At 37.8% G+C, this 26515-nt stretch overlaps 1 protein-coding gene across 1 annotated transcript in view; it reads left to right on the top strand.

Moving 5' to 3' along the window:
• The window catches only part of PTCHD1 (patched domain containing 1), a 90090-nt gene extending 63807 nt beyond the window's left edge, over positions 1 to 26283 (top strand). Inside the window, exon 3 of the mRNA XM_060770103.2 lies at positions 11301 to 26283. Coding sequence (XP_060626086.1) covers positions 11301 to 12955 — 1655 coding nt within the window. The 3' untranslated portion in view covers positions 12956 to 26283. The remainder of the gene's footprint in view (positions 1 to 11300) is intronic.
• Positions 26284 to 26515: the final 232 nt, after the last annotated feature.

The following is a 26515-nucleotide window of genomic DNA, read 5'->3' as shown; positions in this document are numbered from 1 at the left end:
TGGGCGGACAGCACAATTGCAATGGTAAATCTGCCCAGGGTTTTACTCTGAACTTTGAAAGGTATACAGGGTTGGTACCTTGGAACAAATTCTTGTGTAGCCCATAAATCAAGGAGATTTGCTTCCCCATAAATTCAGAACTCTTGGATGCCTATAGTTCTAGAGGTTATTGAGAAATTGAAAATTAGCAAGTCTCCAAGTATGATACTTTAAAAATATAGAATCTACAAGGAGTTATATCTTTAATGGCCAACCAGAATGCACAGCATACATCAAACTAGCTTTCAAAACTCAACTGGTTTCTTCATCGTGCAAAATGTGTTTTAAAATATCATACAGAAGAAAGGTGATGATGGTAGAGTCATAGGTCTATATTTTCTATTAGATGTTGCATTTGTGTAATGCAGATGTTTTGGAATGATCTTGGTGTAGGCAACAAAGATAAAACTCTTTCAATTTGAACAATTTTACCTGTATAGCTCCCAAACCTTTTTACAGATGTAACAGTACAGACAATTAACCTTCTATGCCTAGGAAAGCAGCAGTTAGCTTTGCACAAAAAAGGGACCACCTGCGTTCCAAGGGAAGTTACTTTTCTGTTGCTAGTGGATTTGAAATTTTATCGCCTGATTTTTACTGTCCTTTGGTCCCATGGTCAAGATGGGGAGTAGCCTTTGTCTGCATTGGGATCCCACCAGAACAACTGAATGTGACTTACCCAAGATCACCCAGTGGGTTTCCATAGACAAAGTAGGACAAGGACGATGTTCAGGTACTGTCCTTAGGTTCAGACGTAGTTCGGTGAAATTCCATTTCACTTTCAGCTATTTGTCCTTCTAGAATAACCTACAAGTGAACATTAAGCGGGTGCCCTGACATTTTAGACAACAAATAAATTTTGGTCTGGGCTTGAGTATGTGCAGATTAGTTTCAGAGGGCTACGAATGCACTTGGGAGAAAGCCCTGCTGGACGGTAAAATTGCCAACAAGGCAAGCATGGAACTGTATTACATGACATGGAATTGGCAAGGGAGATATTTGTCACTTAGAAATATGTCTTTTCCTCCAATAAAAAGAGATTTCTTTCCTATATTGAAAAGGCTGACTCATCAGCAGATCCTAGCCAGCAGGGCTGTTTTGCCACCTTGGATGGCAAATCTCTAAGATCAGCCACCAGAAGAGAGATCTGAAACAGACAAACATCTCTTGCTTTCAGATTATTGCATTTCTGCCTTATAAGAAGAGTATTGTGCTCAATACGAACCCTTTACAGCTGGGGAAACTTTTCTATGAGAAGGAATGCACTCTACTGTATTAAGGATTTAACTGTAGGCTAAATAAGCTGTGGCTGCAGGTCTTTCTTAAACCTTCTCCCGTCTGTTCTACACAGATGTACTTTGATTTCAGTGAATGTACTGGCATCGCACGTAAGTTCAGAAGAACGTCATCTGACTCATTTTAAAGGGCAAATATTGTATTTCTCTATTTATAAAATTATTTATGAGTCAACTTTCAATCTTAAAAAAGAGCCCCAAGGCAATATACTAATTTTGAAAATGTAAAACTATATCATATGAGCAATTTTTTAAAAAAAGGAGATGACCATCCCCGAAAACAAAGAAAGAATTTGATTAAAAGACAGAGCAGAATAGAAAAGCCTTAACATATCATTTAAAACCAACCAATGACCTGAAAATTCAGAACTGTTTGAAATATACAAGTACAACATAATACTGTATCCTCAAAGTCATTTGTTAAATTAAAATCATTAATATTTTGTGAAGTATGCCTCAAATTTTAAGCATTAACATTTGTGTAAAAAAAGTGGGAAGGACATACCACCAAATTGAAAAAACAGCTATGAGACAGTTGAACTATCTCTGACATAATTAACATCATTGCTCTTTGGATGGTAAAAAATTGGACATATTCTAAAAAGCCATGGTATATTAATGACAGCTTTCTTAGCTTCATCTTATAATGGCTGACTAGTATGATTTTGGGAATATAACACTGAAGGCATTAATTAATGCATGACTCCATTATCAGAACAGTTGTATAAAACCTGTATGGCTGTAAAATAATGTAAAATATTTGCCCATTTTGTTGTACAAATGCACAAGCTTGATCACAGAGTCACCAGATATTTTTAACTAACAGGACTAAAACAGTAAACATAGGAGATGTTTGGAACCAAATCATCAGCTATCTATCTCCAGAACATCCTAAACATGTGATTGTTGATTTATTTTGAGCACTGATATTTAGACTTGGGTTGACATCCAGAACATTCATTGTGTAAGTTTAGGATTGACTGGCAAATGCTGAGATCAGTTATAACTCGCTTTCTTCTGCATCACTTACTACTACCGTCTTAGCCAACAGAACAGTTCTGTCAGCGGATCTCTGGAAACAGCCATTAGAAGAGCATTTATTCTGGCAAGAAAGGGCTGGTGTCTAATCTTAAACCCCAATAGTTGTGACCTATAAAACCCTATATGGCTCAGGTCCAACCTGTTTGGCAGATTGTTCCTCTCTGTATGAGCCAGCTGGGACTCTGAGGTCATTAGAAAAGACCCTTATCTCAATCTCAGCACAATGACAAGCCCAGATACAAGTGGGTGGCATTCCTGAGACTCAGGAATTCTCTTCCTAGGGTGGCCATAATGGTCCCCTTTCTGTTGTTCTTACAGCAGTACGCTAACTGGGGGAGGGGGGGTTAATTCAGGAAGGCTTCTAACCCAAAAATATTTTTAATGGTTTAATAGATGTTGCATTGTTTCAATAATTGTTTTATTCTATTACCCTTTGAATATTTTAGTTGTATTGCTTTTTTAAACTTAAGCTGTTTGGGTCAAAATCTTGGGGAGAAAGCAGGAAATAAATAGATAATAGAGTTGGTGCTTTTTTTAGTTAGAAATGCTTCATGCCGCACTACAATGCTATTATAAACTGTCACAGAACGAGGATGCATGCACCATAGTCTTGTACTGGGGAGGGTGGGAGGCACTATATAAAGAGGAAGATCACATTATGGGCGGATTGATTCTGTCTAAGGACATTTCCAGACAGGGCTTAAACACATGGCGAAGCAGGAAACCCACTTCAGTGTGGGTTTAAGTCCCCATGCCACCCCCCAAAAAATAGGCTTTCCTGGTGGGATGTCTAGATGCCCTCCCAATTTAATTTGCTTTACCTGAGGCATCATTTAGGTGCCTCAGATAAAAATCCAACAGGCCCCGCATTTTGGGGCCTGTCTGGATGGGCCCTAAGAAGCTATGAATATGAGATTGCAAAGGTCAGAGCTAAATTGAAAACAAATAACATCAGCAAACCATTTTCAATACCATTAGCAGATTAATTATTCTTAATATTATTAACAAATTTTAAAGTAGGATTAAACACAAAACTTTACAATGCATAATAGTTGTATTTTATTCAGAGGAAGGGAATTTAACAATATGAACTCTATTGCTGCTAGGGCATATGTATATAGTCTCTATATATAGTAGACTCTCCATATTTTCACATTTGACTTTTGTAATTTATTATTTGTGAAGTTGTTTTAAACTTTCTCTATAGGAAATTTAGGTCCTCCAGTATGACTGACAGTATGAACTTCCACCAGACATTGACCATAGAGTCATGTTGGAGATCTAGACATTCTTAGAATGCCTCTGTAGGAATCTACAGATTATTAATTGCGATTCTACAATCAACTTCTGGGTTGGAAGACTTCTGGATTCCAACAGGTTAAAAATAGGTTTTTAAATTCAGTTTTCCCAATTCCACATAGGTTTTGCACCTCTAACCCCAGTGGATGCGGCGGGTGGACTGTGTTTTATTGCATTTTCATGAGGAACTCTGAGAAAATGTTTATTGCATAAGGCAAGCTCTACTCCATCAGTAAAGAACTGACTAGACATCAGCAAGAATTGAAGAGGGAACCACAATGCAACTCAGGCCCCTTCTTCACTGCCCTATATCCCAAGATCTGATCCCAGATTATCTGCTTATCCCAGATTATCTGGCATATAATCCAGTTTGAAGTAGATAACCTGGAATCTGATCCTGGGTTATAAAGACAGAATAGAAGGGGCCTCAGGGCAAAGATATCTAGCCAGCTCCCTTTTCTAAATGCGGGAACTGGTCTGACTAATAATTAAGTATTTTTAGTCACTACTACAACAGGATTTTTTCCCCACCATTTGGGGGGAAGCAGGCTAACAAGGAACCCATTTGATATTTCCCCATCATTCATAATTGTTCAGTTTCCCATTCCTAAATAGGAATACTACTTCTCAAGTAGATTCCTACCTCCTCAGCAATAGACGACCCTCCACTGCTCTAGTGTTGCTCTGTCAGAGTGGGCCATGAGTGTTTTCTGAAGTATTATTCAGGAAAGTCTGGTGTGTGTGCCTTTTGCTTCATACCACAGTGCTTTTGTATTCATGTACATATGCCAACACAGTGGTCGAGCTTTTTCTACAATCTACAGCTAGCTCTACCAATCGAAACACCCTGTAGGTTTGTGAATAATCGGATGCCTTAGGTACCTGCATGTGTTCTCCTTTTCTCCTGCCCCAGGGGCAAGTTCATGTCCCTAATCAGGAAGCTCTTCTTCATTGGTCTTTGAATATAAGAACTGTGTATCTGCTTTTAAAGGAAAAATGTGGGCTCGGGCTGTATGAAATGTATTCTCTATTTCCTAGAGGTAACAATGGGGTATGCTTTTCTTACTTTAACTGCTCAGTGTTTAATGTCTGTTCAGTTAGAGATGAATTATTTATTCAAGCATGCAAGAGGGAAAAGCATTGAAAGTGAGCAATATCAAGAGAGGCAGATGTGTTAGATTTTGAAGACTTTTTAATCCAGCTCCTTCTCCTTGCTTCCCTCCCTCTCTCCTGCTTCTTCCAATGTTCTTGGAATATCTATAACACTGTGATCTTTTTGTCCATCTTGTGCTCCCACATCTCTTATCAGAAGATCAGATTTTTCTCTTTCTCTATATAAAAGGTTCTCTGTAGTTGGGGCACTGCAGAACTGCTCCAAAATGTTGAGGAAATATTATCTTCCATGGAGTAGAAAGAGGAATTCTCAAGAAAAGCTATGAAAGGGGGATAATCTAGTGTGGTAAACAGAAAGATCATCAGCTTGGCATCTATGGAGTTTTTTCCATATGTATGGAAATTGGATATTTCAAGTTTTAAAAAAAGGAAACTTTGGTGAATTGTTTGTGATTGTGCAATGGAAGGTAGTCAAAAGGCCAAATTATTTAGCTCTGTTAGCAACCCTGACTGAGAGTAAAGAGAATCTGATGTGTACTATTGATGGCCCAGTGAAGTATTTTGAGGAGTGATACTGTTCACAAGATAGGGCTTTTGCATAATGACCTGATATTCACTGGAGTGGCAAATGTCATGTCAAAATAGACCGACTTCTCAGTAGTAAAACCTAATGATCATCTCATCCTGACTGAAATAGTTACTGTCAGCACCACTTAATTAGACTGAAATTTTTACCTCTTGGTGCAGTGAGAATGAATTAGTAAGGACAGAAAGACAGAACATTAAGAATAAAATTTTAACACTGAGGACTAAATGCATTTGGTGACCTCAGTTAAAGCAGACCTGTTCAATCAACCACTGAATAGCAAGCCAATACAAAAAGCATTGATTTTACTCTTGATGGGTATCAGTAATTGCATTAGACCAGAGCATCCAGCGAGAACATAAAATATGTCTTTCCATGACATTCTTAATGTATTTCTGTTGCTCTGGAAAAACATTAGGTACTCTATAGTGTACAGTATAGTACATATTATATTATAACTCCTACAGTGGACTACCCCCCCCCCTTTTCTTTTCTTTTGTTTTCTTTTTTAATTTCATTCATTTGCTATTATGAGTAGCAAATGTGAATATCTTACTGAACCAATTGTGGACCATGAAAATGATTTTATTATAATATTTAGACAGGAAAACTTAGAGAAGACAATGATGCTGGAGAAAATTGAAGGAAAAAGGAAGAGGGGCCGACCAAGGGTAAGATGGATGGATGGTATCCTTGAAGTGACTGGCTTGACTCTGAAGGAGCTGGGGGTGGCAACAGCCAAAAGGGAGCTCTGGCATGGGCTGGTCCATGAGGTCACAAAGAGTCGGAAGCGACTGAACAAATAAGCAACAACAAAATAATGTTTAGTAACAATAGAACAGTACTTTTATTTTGATATATAGAATTTTTAAAATTATAATTCAATCCCTGGAAGTTGCCAATTGTTAGATGACTTGTAGAAGAAATAAAGAAGTAGAATTTGTGGATGCTTTTGAAGATATTGGCTGTTAATGATTACATAGTGTGGTACCCTAATGCTGTGGCTGTGATTTCGCAACTTTACCTTGGCCTAAAACAATATTAATGATGTTGATGATTTCCAAGACTGGGATTAGTTTACAAATTTAAATGACAAAAAGAGTCAACATTAAAGCAAAAATAAAACTATTAACCATATTAAAACAATTTAAAACATATACTATTAAAATTTATAGAAACAGTTAAAACAATACAGTTTACTTTAAAATAATTTAGCACTCTCTTGTAGCCCTTTTTCAAAAAGCTGTCACTTCTACAAAACTGAACAGAACTCTTGACCTGCCAATGGAAGGAGAGGAAGGACAAAGGTATTCCAAAGTCTCTTTCATGATCCCACCAACGGTACCTGTGAAGGTTGTGGGAGGCAAAGAAGAGCCTCTCCTGCAAATTTCAAGGGCAGGGCAGCGCAGGAATTTATTTACACCATTTCTTCAGCTTCCAGGTTGTGAGTGTTTTTTGCTTATGTAACCAAAAGCCACTGCACAGGACATAATCTATACACATTAGCAGATTTTGGGTGGTGGGTGGGGGAGCAGACAAATAACCTTGGGGCAGGGGCAGACTAAAGAAACTAATCCAGACAAGAACACCTACACGGGAGAGGAAGGCTACACTTTAGACGAGACATCCAGAGCATCCTAAACTACCCTACATTATCCATTACTAAGAAAGTGAGAAATGAGGATAAAGTACAACTTATTTCAGGATATTAATAGAAACTTAATATTCTTTTTCTTCTGTTAACAAAATAGTTAACAAACTAATAAACCTCTCAGGTTTTATGTTATTCAATGAAAATAGCAAAGATAGGTATTTTTCAGAAGTGCAGGACATGTAACAGTAATTTTAGATATAAAGCAAACTGTTTTGTGCCATGAGATTTTTGTGTGGGATAAAGGATTGCGGAATTGATGTGCTATGGCCCTATATTCCAACAACTGTGTGTGTGTGTGTGTGCGCGCCTTCAAATCATCTATTAAGTTATGGTATGGTTGCTGATGACACAATAAATAAAATCTATTAGGTTATGGGAACTCCACAAATTTCATGACTTTTTTAAGTAGATGATACTCAGAGATGGTTTTGCCAGTAGCATTATCTGATATTTGTGGTGGCCTCCCATCCAAGTAGTAACCAAGGCAGACCTCGCCTAGCTTCCAAGATCAGATGGCACATAGCGTCTTTAAGATGCCAGAACTCAACTGGCATCCATCACCCAGAGGACCTTTTCATCTACTGCCCCAAGACTGTGGAATAACCTACCAGGAGAGCTCCGACAGCTAAATCAGCTGTCAGAATTTTAGATGCAGTTGAAGACCTATCTCTTCTAGCAGGCCTATCCAGCCAAACCTAACTTGTGAATTTTAACCTGTATTTTACTGGTAATTTTAATCTGCATTTCACCTGTGTATATCATCATCATCTTTAGTTGTTTACTGCCCTATCTCCCCAAAGGGACTCAGAACTTTTTCCAACATTTAAGGTAACCATTCAATTGCCAGAAAGAAACCATACTGACAATTACATCAAAATAAACACATTTTACAATGTAACACAACCTAATTAAACTTAATAGACAAAATAAAATAATTTTTAAATGTATTTTAATAGTATTCTTTATTATCATGTTGTATCCTGCCTCAAACCTCATCATCATTATTAAAGCCAGGATCAAATTTGTACTGGGCTCCCCAAATTGAGCTCCTTGTTGGAGAAAAAACTGGGCTATAAATAAATATAATAATAATAATAATAACAGCAACAACAACAACAATATTTAGGTTCTTAGCTGTGAAACAACATGGGACCCTTTCACACTATAGAAACTCGGCAGGCTATTGAGATACATTATAATTCTGAGATTAAGGGCTCTAGTGCTTCACTGAACTAAAAACCCTAGTATTTCATAGGATGGGGCCATGGCAGTTTAAGTAGAATCATAGTGCTAGAACTGTATAATATAAAATAAGCAGATAAAAACTGAATATGTTTAGAAACAACAAAATGCTGATTTTACACTTTAGAACAAGTTTCCTCAAGTTCTGATCCTCCAGCCGTTTTATACAGTGCAATTTTCATATCCACAGAGATATTCCCGAATTTACCCTGGGGGAAAATGGGTAATAGCAAACTTATTATGAAGAACTTAAATAAATCATAGAAAGGATACTTTTCTAGGAATTTTCTAGGTCTTGCAAGATAATGTTGTGGTAATTTCCAGTGGAAACATACCATAAAATCACCACGTGGACCTGGAAAATATGTTAATGGCTTTGGGTCGGTGAAACTACAGGTACTAGTCCCATGGGTAAAGCATTTTTTTCCTATAATCTAGTCTGAACATTTATATGGCAGAAGAAATATAATTCAAAGGTTATCAGACTGAAGTTTCCAGCCCACGATTGACTATCCTGATTCAACCACCAATAAGAAGATGCAAATATTTCTTCCTAAAGAATTTCCTAAATACTTCTGTCTGTACCTATAACTCAAAATCTTATCCCAAAGAGTTCCCCTCTTATTTTTGATGTTTATGGTGGGGAATAATAAATACTTACCCACAAGTCTAAATTTAAAATGCCAGAATTGCACCATGTTAGGAATGTTTATGTTTTGTTTGTCTTGCAACTATTAGGACCTCGTAAGTGTAGTGGTTGGATTGATGAATTGTAGGTTTCTGTGGTCCCATCCACACTGTATTTTAATACAATTTCAGAATGCAGTTTAATTGCATTGAACTGCATTATATGGCAATGTAGACTCATATAATGCAATTCAATGCCGTTAAACTGCATTATACGGCAGTGTAGATGTGGCCTTGGAGACTACTCCTTGGCCATGCAATTCATACTTTCTCAGCCTCAGAGAAAGACAGGGACAATCTCCTTCAGAACAAAACCCTCTGTGATAGGTTTGGCAAAGGCTCTTCATAACTCACAATGTGAAGACACACAGCACACATGTGTAAATTAATACAGATATTATACATGATTTTATATATCAGGCCTTATAACAGGGATAGGTAAAGCTAAAGGTAATCCCCTGACATTAAGTCCAGTCATGTCTGACTCTGGGGTGTGGTGCTCATCTCCATTTCTAAGCCGAAGAGCCAGCGTTGTCTGTAGACACCTCCAAGGTCATGTGGCCAGCATGACTGCATGGAGCGCTGTTAACAGGGATACCTTTTGCATAAAATTATAACAAACTGCATCTTAAACTTCTGGCACAACAAAGTTATAATTTGCTTTTAGAATGATTTATTCAGTAAAAGACAGATTCTTCTGGATGGAACATAGAATTTTCAGGCAGAGTTGTTTGCAGTATGTAAGGAAACTATAAAAGGATTAAACTTCTTGGTTCCTATTTTGGCAGGGAGTCTGTTTTTCTTTTCTTTCCCTTTCCTTTTTTTAAAAGGTCAGTCTGCCTTTATGAAGGCAGTGGAAGAGAGCTTAATAGTTTTCCCTACTGTGAATAGAACATAACTATTTAAAACATAATTAACAATGGGATGTCAGTCACCGGTTGTACTTTTTGCTAGATTTTTCTGTCTGGGGAGTTTCAGTGCTCCCAATTAGCTTTAATGGGGGCACTGTGCTAGTTATCAAATTGACAGTCATGACCTGCCCGGTGGAAGCAGCTATAAAATAGTTTGGAAAATGAAGATGAATAGCAAATGTCTCACTGCAAATAGGATGCAAATGTTATTTAAATATCTATTTGTGTTTTCATACGACAAGGTTACAAATTACGATGACCCCATAGCATTCCAAAGAGACAGGAACGGAAACCATGCTTTTGACAATGTGAGGTCATTATAATGAAACCTGCTTCATATCCTAGCTGTCTCTGTGCTCTCCTCAGTGAACCTATGAAAAGGTGGAATTACCTTAGTATCTGCATGATCTGATTGCAGGTTTCTTTTAGTTCAGGAATGCCTGTAGATATGAAACCTGGACTCTGGCATTATCAGATTAAGAGGTGCTGCCCAGAGGCTTTGGTGCCATGCAGGATTTTTGATAACGTAGTCAGAAACTTGGACCTATTATAAAGTCTTCCAGATTCATTACAGTTTTAGAACAACTCTCTCCTTTGAGGAAAGGGTATAATGTTCAGAGATCTTTCGCTTCGATTTAAAAAATAAGTAAAGGAAGACATCAAAAATACGCATAACATTATTTATAGCATGGAAAAGGTAGAAAGGAAGATACTTTCTCTGTCACTTTCCCAGTCTACCAGATGTTACCAACAGGAATTTTGGACCATTAATGATTTGTGTTTTATCAGAGAACCTCAGGTTTGAACCTATGATGTTTTTAAAAAACATTTTTAAATGTAAGTATTGAGAAATTTCCTTTTAAAATCACACAAATTCTCAAGATTCCCCTTTGCTTTAGCATTGTAGAGGGAGAAATAGCTTCATTCTGGAACTGTACTTATAATTGTCACACTGAGCATATTAGTTAAACTGAAGTACATCGGGACAGATTGTCTTGATTTTATAATTTAGTCTGACCACACTACACACACAAAAAATGATTCACTGTACCTGGGGTCTTCTCATTTATAGAATGTTGCTTTTTAAAAAGGGAGGGCTACATTAATACATCCAGTGTTTTCCTTAGAAATCAATAGCATATAGTTAGAATAGTCTTAACTTAGACAACTCTTAAATCTTCTCAATGAAAACATGGCATTTAAAATGTCTTCTTTCGGTAACGGACATGTTAGCATAAGTCTTCTTGACACTAAACTTGGCTCCCTTCTTGTGCAGCATATCACCTGCACTGATTCGTACAGAGTCCCGGGAGGACCATTGCTTCTCCAATTAGCCCATGTAAATGAATGTACAGTTCATTGGACATATTCGTCCTTGTTAGTTCTGTCCTTCCTTTCTTAAGATTAAATAGTGGCTTTCTTCTCTCTTCCAGGTCATGGATTATATGGAACTTTTGAAATGTTGTCCTCCTGGAGGAAAACTAGAGAAGACCAACACGTGAAAGAGAGAACTGCAGCCGTGTTTGCAGACTCCATGCTTTCCTTTTCTCTCACCACTGCCATGTATCTGGTCACTTTTGGAATAGGTGCCAGCCCCTTCACTAACATTGAAGCAGCCAGGCTCTTCTGCTGCAATTCCTGTATTGCAATTTTCTTCAACTACCTCTATGTGCTCTCCTTTTATGGTTCCAGCCTCGTGTTTACTGGCTACATAGAAAACAACTACCAGCATAGCATCTTCTGCAGAAAGGTACCAAAGCCAGAGGTCTTGCAAGAGAAGCCTGCCTGGTATAGGTTTCTTCTGACAGCCAAATTCAGCGAGGACACTGCAGAGTCAGAGGAGACAAACAGTTATGAAAGTCACCTTTTGGTGTGTTTCCTCAAGCGTTATTACTGCGACTGGATAACGAACACATATGTCAAGCCTTTTGTAGTTCTCTTTTACCTTATTTATATTTCCTTTGCCTTAATGGGCTACCTGCAGGTCAATGAAGAGTCAGACCTTAGGAACATCGTAGCAACTGCAACACGAACAATGGAGTACACTGCAGCTCAGCAGAAGTACTTTAGCAATTACAGCCCGGTCATTGGGTTTTATATCTATGAATCCATAGAATACTGGAACATAACCGTTCAAGAGGACATGCTAGAGTACACCAAGGGGTTTGTGCGGATATCTTGGTTTGAGAGCTATTTAAATTACCTTAGAAAACTCAACATATCAACTGGATTACCCAAAAAGAATTTCACAGATATGCTAAGGAACTCCTTCCTGAAAGCACCCCAGTTTGCCCATTTTTCAGAGGATATCATTTTTTCCAAGAAATACAACAATGAAGTCGACATTGTGGCCTCTCGAATGTTCCTGGTGGCTAAGACTATGGATACCAAACGAGAAGAGCTTTATCATCTCCTGGAAACCTTAAGAAAGCTCTCTCTCAAATCCAAGGTTAAATTCATTGTTTTCAACCCATCATTTGTATACATGGATCGTTATGCCTCCTATATGGGAGCCCCCTTGCAAAACTCCTGCATTAGTGCTTTATTCCTGCTCTTCTTCTCTGCGTTTCTGGTGGCAGATTCTCTCATCAATGTATGGCTCACGCTCACTGTTGCCTCAGTCGAATTTGGAGTTATAGGTTTTATGACCTTGTGGAAAGTCGACTTGGACTGTATTTCTGTATTGTGCTTAATTTATGGGATTAATTATACAGTTGACAACTGTGCACCTCTCTTGTCAACCTTTGTCCTGGGCAAAGATTTCACAAGAACTAAATGGGTAAAGAATGCCCTGGAAGTGCACGGGGTAGCTATTTTACAGAGCTACCTCTGCTACATTGTTGGTCTAATTCCTCTCGCAGCTGTGCCTTCAAATCTGACCCGTACACTGTTCAGGTGCTTGTTTTTGATAGCATTAGTCACCTTCTTTCATTGCTTTGCCATTTTACCTGTGATACTGACTTTTGTGCCACCATCCAAGAAAAAACGGAAAGAGAAGAAAACTCCTGAGAACCGGGAGGAAATAGAGTGCGTTGAAATGGTGGATATGGATAGTACCCGAGTGGTTGACCAAATCACAACAGTCTGACTAGTTGGTTTGTTTTCCTTTTTTAAAAACCCTAGGTATTACCAAGAGAAGAAAATCATATTGATTATATAACAAAGGGATTTGGATGTCTGTTTTCAAATTAAAACCAGGAGCATCCAAAACAGCCTGTGAAGGCGGGAAGGGGATAACTGCGCATCGGTTGGCCTTCACATTGAAAGTATAGTGAAATTTACATTCACCCAATACAATGCAAATGTCAATTTGAGTTGCTACCTGAGATAAGATAATAGAGGTGGGTGATTAAATAGGATACCGCTGTGTCTACCCTGCAGATGCCGCTGCCCTTGCGGCAGTATGCCAGCACATTGAAAGGTCAACTGTCAAGGCTGAAGGAGCAGTAAGTGTACATTTTGGACACAGAGGCTATGGAAAGCATTCAGTCTAGCAATAACTCAAGTCCATGAGTCATCTATTATGGATCTTAGCCATCACATTGAATTTTTTTTTCTTCCCCCCCCCCCTTTTTTTTCCAAATGGAAATATATATGCAATTATGTAAAAAAAACACACACAAAACAAAAATAAGAAAGACCAAGAATATCAAATTGACCTAAGGATAAATACAGCTATTACTATCAAGATAGGGTCATGTTGCAGTTGCCTTTTTTCTGAATAGATATTTTAAAGTGTAATGAATTCCCAGTATATTTTTAATATAACATGGTTTTGTAGCATTTCCTTTTTTATAAAAAAAAATCGTAAGAATTAATCATATGTTTAAGACATATACATGCACATGGTCTTAGTTCTCTAATACAGCTCCAGTCTCTGAATGTGTTTGCATCATTTAAGAGAGCTGTTTTACTGATGCTATATTTTGTAGCACTCTCTTCAGTATGCTTGGGATTTAGTGGCATGTTAGAGGAAGAAGTATTTCATTACCAGAATCCATGAAACAAGCCTCAGATGCCTAAATTTCATCAAGGAAATGTGAATGTTGGGACACCTTTCAAAAGAAGAGCCATTTACTAGTAGTTCATGCTAAGAGGATCAACGTGCTGTGCTGCTTTATGTAGGCCACAATCCTTAGATAGTAATTTCTATTTCTGTAATCTCTACTATAGACTATGAGTCATGGAAATAAGTTGAGCTACTTTGGAAGAAGTGGCTTTTGAACTCTAAAATATTGCAATCTTCCCTAAGGTAACGTTAAAAGTAGATGCCCTAAAAATAATGGATAAGAATGGATTCCATCCCTCTTCTTATGAAAGATCCCTTTATTATAGAAGCCAAAGACAGATAGAAACCAGTTTTGTGGACAGATATTTAATATCCTGGAAATGATCTATACCATAAAAGTTTACATCTCTGAAACTTTCAAAGAAGAGTAGCATAATACTATATTTCCTTACAATACTCATACCTAGTGACCTATAAGAAATTATGTTGAGCTTTAATGACAGTTAGCAACCAATTCCTGTAATGTTTATAACGATACTACAAAATACTGTTAAGAGCATCAGGGATAGAATATGGTGATTATTCACTTCCCTTGAAGTAGATACCAGTATAATTGTACTGGTCTGCTGATCTATCAGATCTATAGCCAGCCGTCCACAGTTGCTGGGGTTAGGGACACAGGACCCCTGTGAAAGTGAAAAAATGAATAAAGAAATTGCTATTTTTTAACTTAAGAGAACACCTGTCTAGGGAGTTCTAGGTTTTCCAGCACAACACTATGATCAAATTCAGCTGGAAGCTGAACATAGAATCGCACTGGAGGACCTACAGATTTCTAGAAAAGTATTCTCTCTAAAAAGAATCTCAAGGTTTTCCAACAAGACTAGAGGACGTTTGCATTGGCAAACTTTGGCCTTCCAGATGTTTTGGACTTCAACTCCTGGAAATGCCAGCCAACTTACTTGCTGTTATGAATGGTTATGAATGGTAGCAGTTGAAGTCCAAAACACCCGGAGAGCCAAAGTTTGACCATGTTTGATATAGTCACACTGGAGGACCTAAAAAATCCTTAAAGAGAACATTTTAATCAAACCCATAAATAATCAAATCTGCAAAAGTCAAAACTACAAATGGATGTCAAACCGATTTTCTTCAAGTTCTGTCTTTCACTTAGTCCTCCATTTGGCTTGTAAAGCCTTCTGCTTATCTTTCTTGTGCAAGAAATGGTCACGATACCGCTTGATTGTTTCCAATGGTTTCTGCTAATTTCACACAGGTAAGAGCTTCTGCACTGGGTCACTTACAGTTGTTTTCATATATAATTGCCACTGCAGTGAATCAGACTGATTATTAATGCCACAGATGAGAAACTGTATTGACTGTTAGACTTCCACAAATAGCTTCCCAGTGAAAAAGAATATTTTCACTAGAGGAAAAAGCTGGAATGAGCTTTTGTTTATTATTAGTGCTTCATTTGGAGTTTTCTCCAAATGACTTGTTAAGGGCTTTAAATGAGCTATAAATTATTTCCTATAATTCTAGAAACTAACAAAAAAATTGACTTTCCTGATAGGTGTTCCCGAGAGCCTGTGGTTTATACAGAGTTGAAGGCTGAACAGATTGCACCAATGGCTACAATGAATTGATGTGGTGGTTAGCAACAGTCTTTTTTGTTCATTTTTCCACTTTGATAGTGGAGCTTGTTTTGTCACTGTTCATCTCTTGGGTATCTGTACATATGTACAAGTTATGATATTTTGTTTCGATCAAAAATATGTTATCATTATTGCCAGCATGAAAGGTGTACACACAGGAAAATTTGGGGTCCTTGCCAAGCATTTCTTCTTCACAAAATGGAAATCTCTCTCTTCCCAGAGATTTGACAAGTTGCTATGATGAATATGCAGTACCAACCAGAAACTGTGATGCAAGTTCTCTCCTTGAAATCTCAATGAATTTGGTAGCATCTTTGTTCTTCGTGGAGAAGAACTGAATCTAGTACAAATTATGATTTGAGAAGTGAAGTTCTCCCTCCAAATGTATGCCCTGGAAAATAATGTATGTGTCATGAGAGTGGGTGAAAATTTAAAACGATTCATATCATCATCATTGCCATTTACAGTTCCTGTTCTGCATTGCCCAGATTATGTTCCATCTAAACCTTTAGTCAACAGAAATTGATGTTTGTTTTTCAAACTTAAAAAATCTTGGCACAGACTCACATACAAACATGCCTGTTCCTAAGCTGCATGCTGACAGTATTTCAAATTTGGTCCCAAAACAGAGAGCAAGGAACTCAATGGTAGTACATTCACCCTTAAATCTCAGTGGAATTAATGGGGCTTTTTGCTGGATTGTGGCCACTGAGTTTACATTTTACACTATCTGTAATCTGTCTTTGTATTTTCAAAGTATTACCCACTTTGCCTAAATGCTTTTAGCTTAAAAGGCCACTTTTACATTAAGCATTCACATTTACTATAACTCATTGGCCTGAGCAGAATTTGCATTTTTCCCTTGTGATCAAAAAAGTAAACCTAATTACCATACAGCCCAGAAAACTCACAGCTACTGACTAATTGACTCTGTTTAGCAAGTTCATTCACACTAGTCTTTCTAGACATGTCATTGCCTATGGAGGCTTCTGTGCAAGTTCATTGTCAGTGTATACAAGCAGTCTGAATCAATTGGGAAATGAAGCAGCAAAAAAAACTATGCTCAGAAATTTTGTTGTAAGAAATCTAAATTAAAGAGGGCTGAACTCAAAAGATCTGAAAAAAAGCTTTTTGGCGAAGGAAAAAGGAACCCTTTTTCCAGTTCCAACAGACCTCACCTCTGAGGATGCTTGCCATAGATGCAGGCGAAACGTCAGGAGAAATGCTTCTAGAACATGGCCATATAGCCCGAAAAAACCCACAAGAACCTAGGAAAATTGTTTGTTTGTTTTTTCAAAAAGCCAAACTTTCTAAATCAGGGATCCTCAAACTAAGGCCCGAGGGCCAAATACGGCCCTCCAAGGTCATTTACCCGGCCCTCGCTCAGGGTCAACCTAAGTCTGAAACGACTTGAAAGCACACAACAACAACAACAACAATCCTGTCTCACCAGCCAAAAGCAGGCCAACACTTCCCAATGAAATATTAATAAGTTTATATTTGTTAAAATTGTTCTTCATTGTAATTATTGTATTGTTTTTAAGTGTTTTTGCACTGCACATAAGATATGTGCAGTGTGCATAGGAATTCATATTTTTTTCCAATTATAATTCGGCCCTCCAACAGTTTGAGGGATTGTGACCTGGCCCTCTGTTTAAAACGTTTGAAGACCCCTGTTCTAAATAAATCTAGACCTAGAAAAGCATACTGATATCTAGAACAGAATGTTTTTGCATCCTCAAGTGACACAAAACCAATTTTAATAATGTTTTATTTCATTCCAAAATCAACATTTGGAGTCAACATTTGGAAAGCCAAGTTGCAAAAGAGAGTAGTCACTGCTACATTCAATCCCATTTTAAAATTGGGATTGAAATCCTCGAAGTCACCCACTCACTGTCACCTCACTGGATCTACTTAGTTTAGTGTTTGTAGAAGCATGAAATTGCACAGTAAATCTATCAGAAGGGTTTGGAAGCATAAAGATTGAAACCATAAGAAGTGCTATGTTGGATCAGAGTAAAAGCCTATTTAGTCCAGTATTGTGTCCACAGTCCAATCAGGTAGCTATGGCTATCTCTATAGCAGCACAAAGGTACAGGACTTTCTTTCAGCACTTGTTCTTCACCAGGCATGCACACTCCCTCTGATGTTTGCAATATGACTTGAGTATCCCTTACCTGGAATTACAAAATATGAAATACTCCAAAACACAGAATAGTCCAAATAGGTGCTGAGAAAGTGACACCTTCACTTCCTATTGGTTCAATTGTGTATAAAATTACTGTTCTGCTATGTGTATAAGGTATATAACATCAGACTATTTGTATAAGAGTTCCATCTCCAAGATATGTCCTTATATCCGTATATGCAAATTTTACAAAATCTGGAGGAAAAAAATTATAAATGCTGAACACCTCTAGTCCCATGCATTTCAGATAAGGGATATTAAATCTAGACCTCGTGACTTTTAGTTTTTGAGAGATTTATCTCCAATGAGATTACTTCTGTTATATGGGAAGGGACTGCCAAGAATGCAAGCTAAAAACTCAAGACATGAGTTTTGAAGTATTTATTTACTTGTAATGCTATACATTTTTCAATGTTAATGTCAATCTCCTAAACATACCTCCAACACAATTAAAAATAATTAGTATTTATGCTAGTTGTGGCAAGACCCACAATGGTTACTCATTATATCACAAATGTTGCCACACACACACAGTATTACTGGGTCATTTTTAACCCTGGGATCCCTATTCATTGCACATAGCATAGAGCTAAGGTTTTAGTTTAAATCTCATGTTTCCATCTTTCTGACCAACAATGAGAATTGGAATTTTTAGAAGAGCCAGCATGATCTACAGGAATGTTGGACTACAGCTATGGACACCAGGATTTGAATCCCCACTCCACCATGTAAACTCATGGGGTGGCTCAGAGCAAATAAATTTATTTATTTATTTACTATATTTGTATACCACTCTTCTCAGCCCTCGGGTGACTCAGAGCGGTTAACAATAGCCAAATTCAATGCTCAAAAACACCATAAAACAATTAAAAGTAATTAAAACATTAGCATAAATTACATTCTCTCAGCCTTAAAGGAAGGCCATGGCAAATTCCCTCTGAATTTTCAACTCTTGTTTTGGAGAATTGGCAATTACTCAGGGGTTGACAAAACCAGAAGTAAACTTCTCATCACTTTCGGTTTGGGAAGTAGTTTTAGCCTTCAGTATGTCCAATTGTAAGAATATAAGACCAGCACAACTACTACAAAATACTCCAGGAGACCCCCTGGAAGTACTAGTAGCTTTATTCGAGAGAACACAATTTGTGTGACTTGTATCCAATTAGGTTTCTATGGGAAGTGTTGGAAAGATCAGGAGAATAGACTACAGAAACTGCAAGAGACACTAAAGGTGGCTAAGTGGCTGTAATGACTAAAATTTTGGGATCATTTTTTACAAGTTACTTTCATACACGCCATTTGTAAATTCAGAATAGCATGTAATGCAATGAAATACATTCTTTGTAAAGTTTCAACTTATTTTTAAGGTATGGATGAACTGCTTTCATTACATCCACATAAGCTCCAATGTCAAGAGTGATCGATTCAAATTCTTCCCATAGTATAAAAATGCTAATAATTTATCTACCACAGCCATCAAATGAATTTTAAAAACACACCATCAAACAAGGTCATGAGCAGACTTTAAATATATGTCAATAAGAACTATATTTAAACCACCAAATCCTTTTCTAAATAGCCCTTGTCAGAGCCAGGCCTATCATGTAGTCTCTAGTGAGGCAGCTACCACAAACAGCAGATGTTAGACAGTCAGAAGTAGACCAGGGATCTGTTGGACAACATGAGTTATTCTTATGCTCTTTTAGCTACGACCGTGCCCGCAAGTGCTGTGGAAGACATTGGTCCTTCATTAGCAATAAGACTCCAGTTGTAGCCTTGTTGGCTGCAGTACATAGAATACTTGTCCTTTAATTCAAAGAGTTAGCAGGCAAGTAATTCCACTCTGAATTTTACTCTGAAGTTTAAAGGAAATATCTAAAATGCTGGACTTCTTTGTTGGAATAGGATTTGACGTATTGGAGAGGGTTCTTTTTTTAAGTTCAGACTAAAACCTAGACTAGATTCATCCCCCATTGATATGGTAGCCACAAAGAAATGCCACATCAATGCCAAAACAATTTGAGTTTGTGGGAAAAGTAGACTTCCATAGACAAAGGACTCTAGAAGAATCAGGATGCATTTGATATTGTCCTTGTTTGCACAGGGTGTCTATAGCATCTCTGAATTCAAATTTCAACTACTCTTTAATTTCATTTCTTCTTCCACACATGAATAGGAACAACTGAAACCTTATGGCTCTGAACCTTATTGCTTAATGAGAGAACCAGTCATTGAGGCCCATTAAACCTCCGCCTGATAGAACCAAAAGACTCCAAGATGTTCTCGGTTCCCCCAGATTACAGCTAGGAATATAAGACATTGGAAGCTGTAGTATCTAGCATCTCCAATAACAGAACCAGAGAAGGAATCAGAAAAAAAAACTTCAATCGGTTATTTGCTATATGGAGCTGAAGCAATTGTATTGTTTCCTGAACCAGAAACAAGGTTAAAGCTGTGAACTACCTTCTTGACCAAAATACATAATCTATAGAAATAGCATTTCACACAACTACAGTTAATTCAGAGTAGCACAAAATCCAATGTGAGTTGTAGGATTAATGAAGCAGCAAGCAAAACTGAAGGGTTTTGCAAAACACCAAAAAAGTGTCATTCACAGGTTATAGAGCATGAAAGCACAAAATAAATGCCAGGTAAATAGAAAGATGAAAAATGACTTTTTTATGGAGAGGGATTATAAAATAATTGCAACAATATGCTTTCCAGTGGGACTTGGAGCAGAAACATCTACCAGTGCTTGCCATCTTCCAGTTCATCTGTCTAGGTTAGGGCTAGACAAAATTCAGCTTATGGGATTGATGGGGTCCCCAGGACCACAGTGCCCCCACCAAGTTCCTTTCTAGTTTGAACAGCAACTTGCTCGAGTGCTTCTGAGGCACAGTTTACCACTGATTTTTTATTTTAATATTATTTATTTATTTATTATGATTGTTATTATTATATGGAATGGTTGATGATAGCAAAGTCAGTACTGATAGACCAGTCTAGAGGAGGCAAAATTCCCTTCGAAATTGCCCATCTTCAGTGGTAAACATCTATTCCATTCCTTCAAAATAATTGTACATGATATAAATTAATTCCATTCCGGGTGACCTTAGTCAACATTCTTGTTGGAAACTATGGGAACAAATCCAGACTAAATTTCTTCTACCAGCTGAATTAGAATGAAAGTCATAAGTCCCATCTATTTGTTTTGCTTTTCAGTAATAATATATCAAAACTGTTTAGGTTTGATGACATCTTCTTTAACACACTCAACACATAGCTGTTGTGAGGGAAAGGATATCGTTGCTCAGATGCCTGGATATTTATATTAGTGTGTCCCTGCAGAACAGGTTCTCATTCTCTGTTAACTATTGTTGTGTGCCTTCAGTTGTTTGCGACCTATTTCAACCCTAAGGTGAACCTGTAATGGGGCTTTCTTGACAAGATTTGTTTAGAGGGGGTTTGCCTTTGCCTTCCTCTGACTGTTACTTTCCAAAGCCACCGAATGGGTTTCCATGACTCAGTTGGGATTTAAATCCTAGTCTCCAAGGTCACAATGCAGTACTGGAGCCACCAGTATCCATTCCACCATAGCCTTCATCCACCTCCTTCTCCACCTCAATAAGGCAGGTATCAGCAAATACTAGTAATTCTCCCATTGCAAGCTACTCATCTGGTGATCAGTAGCATTAGTTTCCAGGAGTAGCATATGATCAAACCGCTGCCCAAAGAAAGGAGGCATGCAGCTCTGTCTCTTGCCACCTGTTAATCAAACAAGTAAATGGGGTGGCAAATTGATTTGTCAGCAGTAGCAGCTGGTCACCTTGGTCCGTCCAACCACATGACAGTTCAAGTTGGCAGGTGATGGCTCCTTGCAACCACCACCCCCCACCCTCACAACTCACAAAATCCTGACACCCTTCAGCACATGCTTAGCTTGGATAGTGATCAGCGGGCAGGAATGCATGGTGCCCACTAGACAGAAAAGGTACTGTTTACCCTGTTCTCTCTTTATGAGAGAGGAGGCATCACAGTTGCCAAATGGTGGCATAGCGTTTTCCAGATGGTGGTAATGACAGCAAACTCTAGGGGACAGTAAGAAACATCCAAATGCTCTTGGACAGCAAATCCAAGCAGCCGGGCCAGCATAGCTGATGGTGATGTTTGCTACAACCTGTGTGCCAATATCTAGAAGATTCCCACCCCTCTATAAGGCAAGTGTGGAGAACATGTGACAAATAAATGAAATGTAGACGCCAGCCTGCCTTCCATCCAGTGCTGTCTTCTCTTCTATTTATGTATCTATTTACAAAATTAAGGCAAAAGAGTTGGGATCACTGCCCAAGGCGTGTTGACCAAGATCCCCTCCTGAAAGAAGTTGAAGCACAGTGGCCAGTGTGAAAATTGTGTTTATAAAAAGTCAATGCTTAATCATGTATTCCTTAATTTATCGGGGGCAGAACATTGACCAACTATTTCATGTTCATTCTAGATTAATCTGAATAGAGTCACCTTCTGAAGCCACATTTAAACTACAATTTTCAAGATTTCTTTTTTCATTCCAAATTACCCAAATTGGCCTTGAAATTTAGTACTAATTAATTCTTGCTTTTCCTAAAATCATAGAGTTGAAAGGGATAGCAAGAGCCATCTAGCCCAATATCTGTCATGGAGAAATGCATTACTAAAGCACCCCAGAGAGATTAGCATTAACCTTCTGTTTAAACATCCAAAGTAGGAGAACCCACCACACTCCAAGATAGCAAATGGACTGTCAAACAGACCTTCCTGTCACAAAGTTCTCCCTAATGTTAAGGTGAAGTCTTTTTTTTTCTTGTAATTTGAATCCACTGATTTGTGTTCTAGTCTGTATTGCAGCAAAACTTATACCATTTTCTGTGTTACACCCATTTACATATTTAAAGACACTATTAGTATGACTTTAGATATAACCTCTTTCTTTTCTTAGCAGTATATCTCCATCTGAAGCAATCTGAAGGTAAATCCAATTGTTAGTCCCACTGAATCAGTACATCAATACCTAATTACATTTTACAGATTCAATAATCTAATCTTCTCAGAGTTCAGATCAGAGTACTGAGCCACACAAGTTTATGATTATTCCTCTGTGGCATCAATTTGTTTTGAAGGAAAATCTTGAGGGTAAGAGGTAGGAGCAACCTCCATTTTCTTTTGGAATTTGGCAAGCAGAAGCTCCTCTTCAGGAAGAATTAGACCCTCAAGAACAGTGCTATAGTGCAAACAGTGACAGTGAAGAACTCGATGTAACGTTCATTCAGACAATGAATCTAGTTTATCACTTTCCCTTGTCCTTCAGGAGGAAATGGAGCCTGGCTATTTTTAAACATTGGCTTGCTCTATACTTTGCCAAATACAATATTCTAGTCAAACACATGCAGGAAATTTCCACTGGGCAAATTAGTATGGTGGTTCAAACATAGCACCTCTGTGGGTGATAGTCCACCAAAATATATGTAGGAACTTGCTTTGTGACCATCACCTCTAGGCACTAAGGCTAAAGTCTGGTTGAATGCCATGCCCTCTGCTTTGGAAAAGACCTTTTCCTTTGCTTTAAGTCTGTAGTGACAAGTTTGCTGTTGCTCACTAATGAGTGTAAGTTGCTGCAAGAATGCTTATGCTTTCTTCTATTTTTATTTTAAACTATCCTAAAATCTCATCTTGATTGCAAGGCCTTGTCCCAGTTCTAAAAAAGCAAAAGAATTTGCATAGTTGAAGCATGGGCATGCCACCCAACTCAATCTATAAAGCAACTAGCATGGGTGTAAATTTTATCGTGCCTATGCCAAATATTTTGTTTGTTTGGTTTTTTTTTTGCTTATATTAATATATCACCTTTCTTTGAAAATATGGGGGACAGTACAGGTTGAGTATCTCATCCAAAATGCTAGGAACCAAACATGTTCCATATTTCTGAGATTTAACCCTATTTTTGAATACTTTCATATACATAATGAAAGTATTTTGGAGATGGCATCCAAGTCTAAAGAGGAAATTAATTTGTTTCATGTATGCCATATGCACATAACCTGAAGGTAAATTGTTACACAGTTTTTTTCCAATAATTTTGTGCATGAAATGAAGTTTGTGTATATTGTGAACTATCAGAATACAAAGGTGTCACTCAGCCACCCAAGAGGGCAATTTTGGATATTTCAGATTCAGATACTCAACCTGTGTACAACAGAAACATAAACTATAAGATAACATACATAAACAGAAAACAACACAAATATTTAAGATACCCTCAAAGGTCAAGTTACAAAAATGCATCTTGAAACTTGCTTAAAACAGGCAACCTTGTCAGTGTGTGAAGGAACTGTTTTGGGAGTAACAAGAGAGGGGTTCCTTTCGTATTGGATGGCAGATAACTGTATCTGGAAGTAACACAATCAAAGGGACTTTAATAATTGGATGGGTTCATCATGAAACAGGTTCTCTCTTAGATTAGATGTCCATTTGGTGCACCTACACCTTCATATGTCAAGATAAACTGATTGTGGTCCCTGGAACCCTAGATTGACTCTGAGCATAATTTTATTTCTTATCTTTTCAACAAGCCAGACATGATTTTAAAGGATGGTCTTTTGTCTTCTACTAGTTTTCCTATAAGGCTAAGACAAAAGTAATTCTCTAAAATCTCTGTGACAAGCACTTCCTTCTTAAGCTGTGCAAACTGTTGCAAGGTGCATGACAAAGAAACCACCACTTCCACTCCTGAAATCTAACTTTGGAATCCTTTCAGATGACCTTTCATGAGCAGCCTACTATGTCATCAATTGTGAATTGAATTGTAAATTTATTGTGAGTCAGATATTGACTAACGATTATTTTGGTGGTGTGGAGCATGGAGAAATCTTGGTGTTGCCAGCCCATGATCTAACAATGATTCTTGCTTCCCTTTGATCCATGAATTAATGCTTCAGTCATTGTGCATTGCATTGCTGTGCTGGTGTGTCCAAAAGGATTTAATTCAGAATCCTTTCAACAGCCCTGTTCCCCAATGTGAACAGCTACAGGATAAAACTGTGTCGTGAAAAGAACATGAAAAATGGAATATAGTTCTTCAATACAATGTTAAGGAATAAGAAATCTTTGCATTTAACCCATGTAAAGCAGGAGCAGAAAATATGTTGATCATCAGCTTTTCTTGGATTGCCATCCCCAACAGCCAAAAAACAGTCAGTTGTCAGGCATCATGGGAGTTGCAGTCCAACAGCATTCAGAAACACATTCCTCACCCTAGGGCAATATGACATCAACATTCACATAGCAAGCGTTGATTGTCTGACACTTCCTACCATCGTTGATCAAGAATTATTCAGTGAATTGATCAGAATGAGTTTCGTTTACCAACAGCAGTCCTCAACTGCTTGGTCTGATTAATCCTAGCCTTTTAAGGGACTGATCATATTGAAGAATGTTTTCTGAATGTTGTGGCTTCTAAAGCAAGAGGTGAAATCCAGCAAGTGAGCCGGCTGTAAACAAAAAGCACTTACTGGAAAAGTATAAGTAGAAAAACCTATCTAAATTGGCTAGATCTGGTGCATACTGTTTATGTTGAAGAGTAACAACCAGAGATTTCTGGAACCTTGGCAGTTGACCTTCCATTGGTAAGAACATTGGAGATGTGTAAACCCTGTACAGTGGCTGATCATAACCCTCCTCCTCATGCTTTGTGAAAAACATAAGATTGCTGGGCACTTGTATGCAATGCACATAAAGATCTGGGTCTGCTCAACCTGGATTGCAGAACCAGATGTTAGGAGCATGAAGGTACAATGTTAGACTTGCTCTACAAAGGCAATACCGAACCTAGTCGTCATTGTGCACCTACCTTCCTGAATTGTCAAACTCATTCTGTCATTCATGTTGAGTAGACCCAGGGATGAAATTTTAATCTCCCTTGAATGCTCTTGTGCATCCAAAATTAATTCCATGAATATTAATATTGTCAAGCTTTCAGTGAGCATGAAGGAGGAAAATCTCAGGTGACAAAGTAATACAATGAAATTATTATTATTATTATTATGCTAGGAAGTTTTGGGAATTCTTCAGCCACTGGGGAAAGATAATAGTATCCTTGCAAGGGGGGGGGGGGATAAGTTTCAAAAGGCTGCAGTTTATTTTATGTCTTGAAAGAGTATGTTTCTTATGATTTTTTTTCTTCTCCCTTTCAAAATCCCCAGGATTTAGCCACTATGGTTCAATGGCTCCCCTAACTCTCTTTTGCAATTGTAAGCACTCAGGGGTTTCACTGAAAAAGGGTGGCTGGATGCAGCTTCAGGACTTATTGTATCCTACAGAGTTATGTAATTATGCACCAACAGCTGAAAGGACACAATTTTAAGTCAACCTGTTGTGACAGACACTGTGTAATGTCATACAATCAAATGCAATGTTTAGTAAACATAAATCTCTTTGTCATTTTGTATTTATTTATACAAGTTTAAAAAATAAAGCACACATTTAAAAAACCGTTTTCTGATATATTTATGCATTACATACTTTTATCCAAGATTCATATGTAGGCCAATGCCCTTTATGAAGCAGGATGCCACTATTATGTTACAGTTAAGCTTCAAAAAGTAAAACATACTTTTCTTGGGCTCTCAATACAAATTGGGCAACCATTTGAAACACATAGAAATGTGTGTAAACACAGAGAGCCAATATAGATTACTGCCTTTGAAAAGTAAGTTGAGGATTTTTTAACGCTTCTTTGTTTTTCTTTTGCTACACATTCAAGTC

Source organism: Anolis sagrei, chromosome 3 (genome assembly GCF_037176765.1).
Source record: "Anolis sagrei isolate rAnoSag1 chromosome 3, rAnoSag1.mat, whole genome shotgun sequence".
In the NCBI taxonomy this organism is placed as follows: Eukaryota; Metazoa; Chordata; class Lepidosauria; order Squamata; family Dactyloidae; genus Anolis; species Anolis sagrei.
The sequence above is the reverse complement of the archived record's forward strand: the minus strand, read 5'-3'. Positions and strand labels throughout refer to the sequence as shown.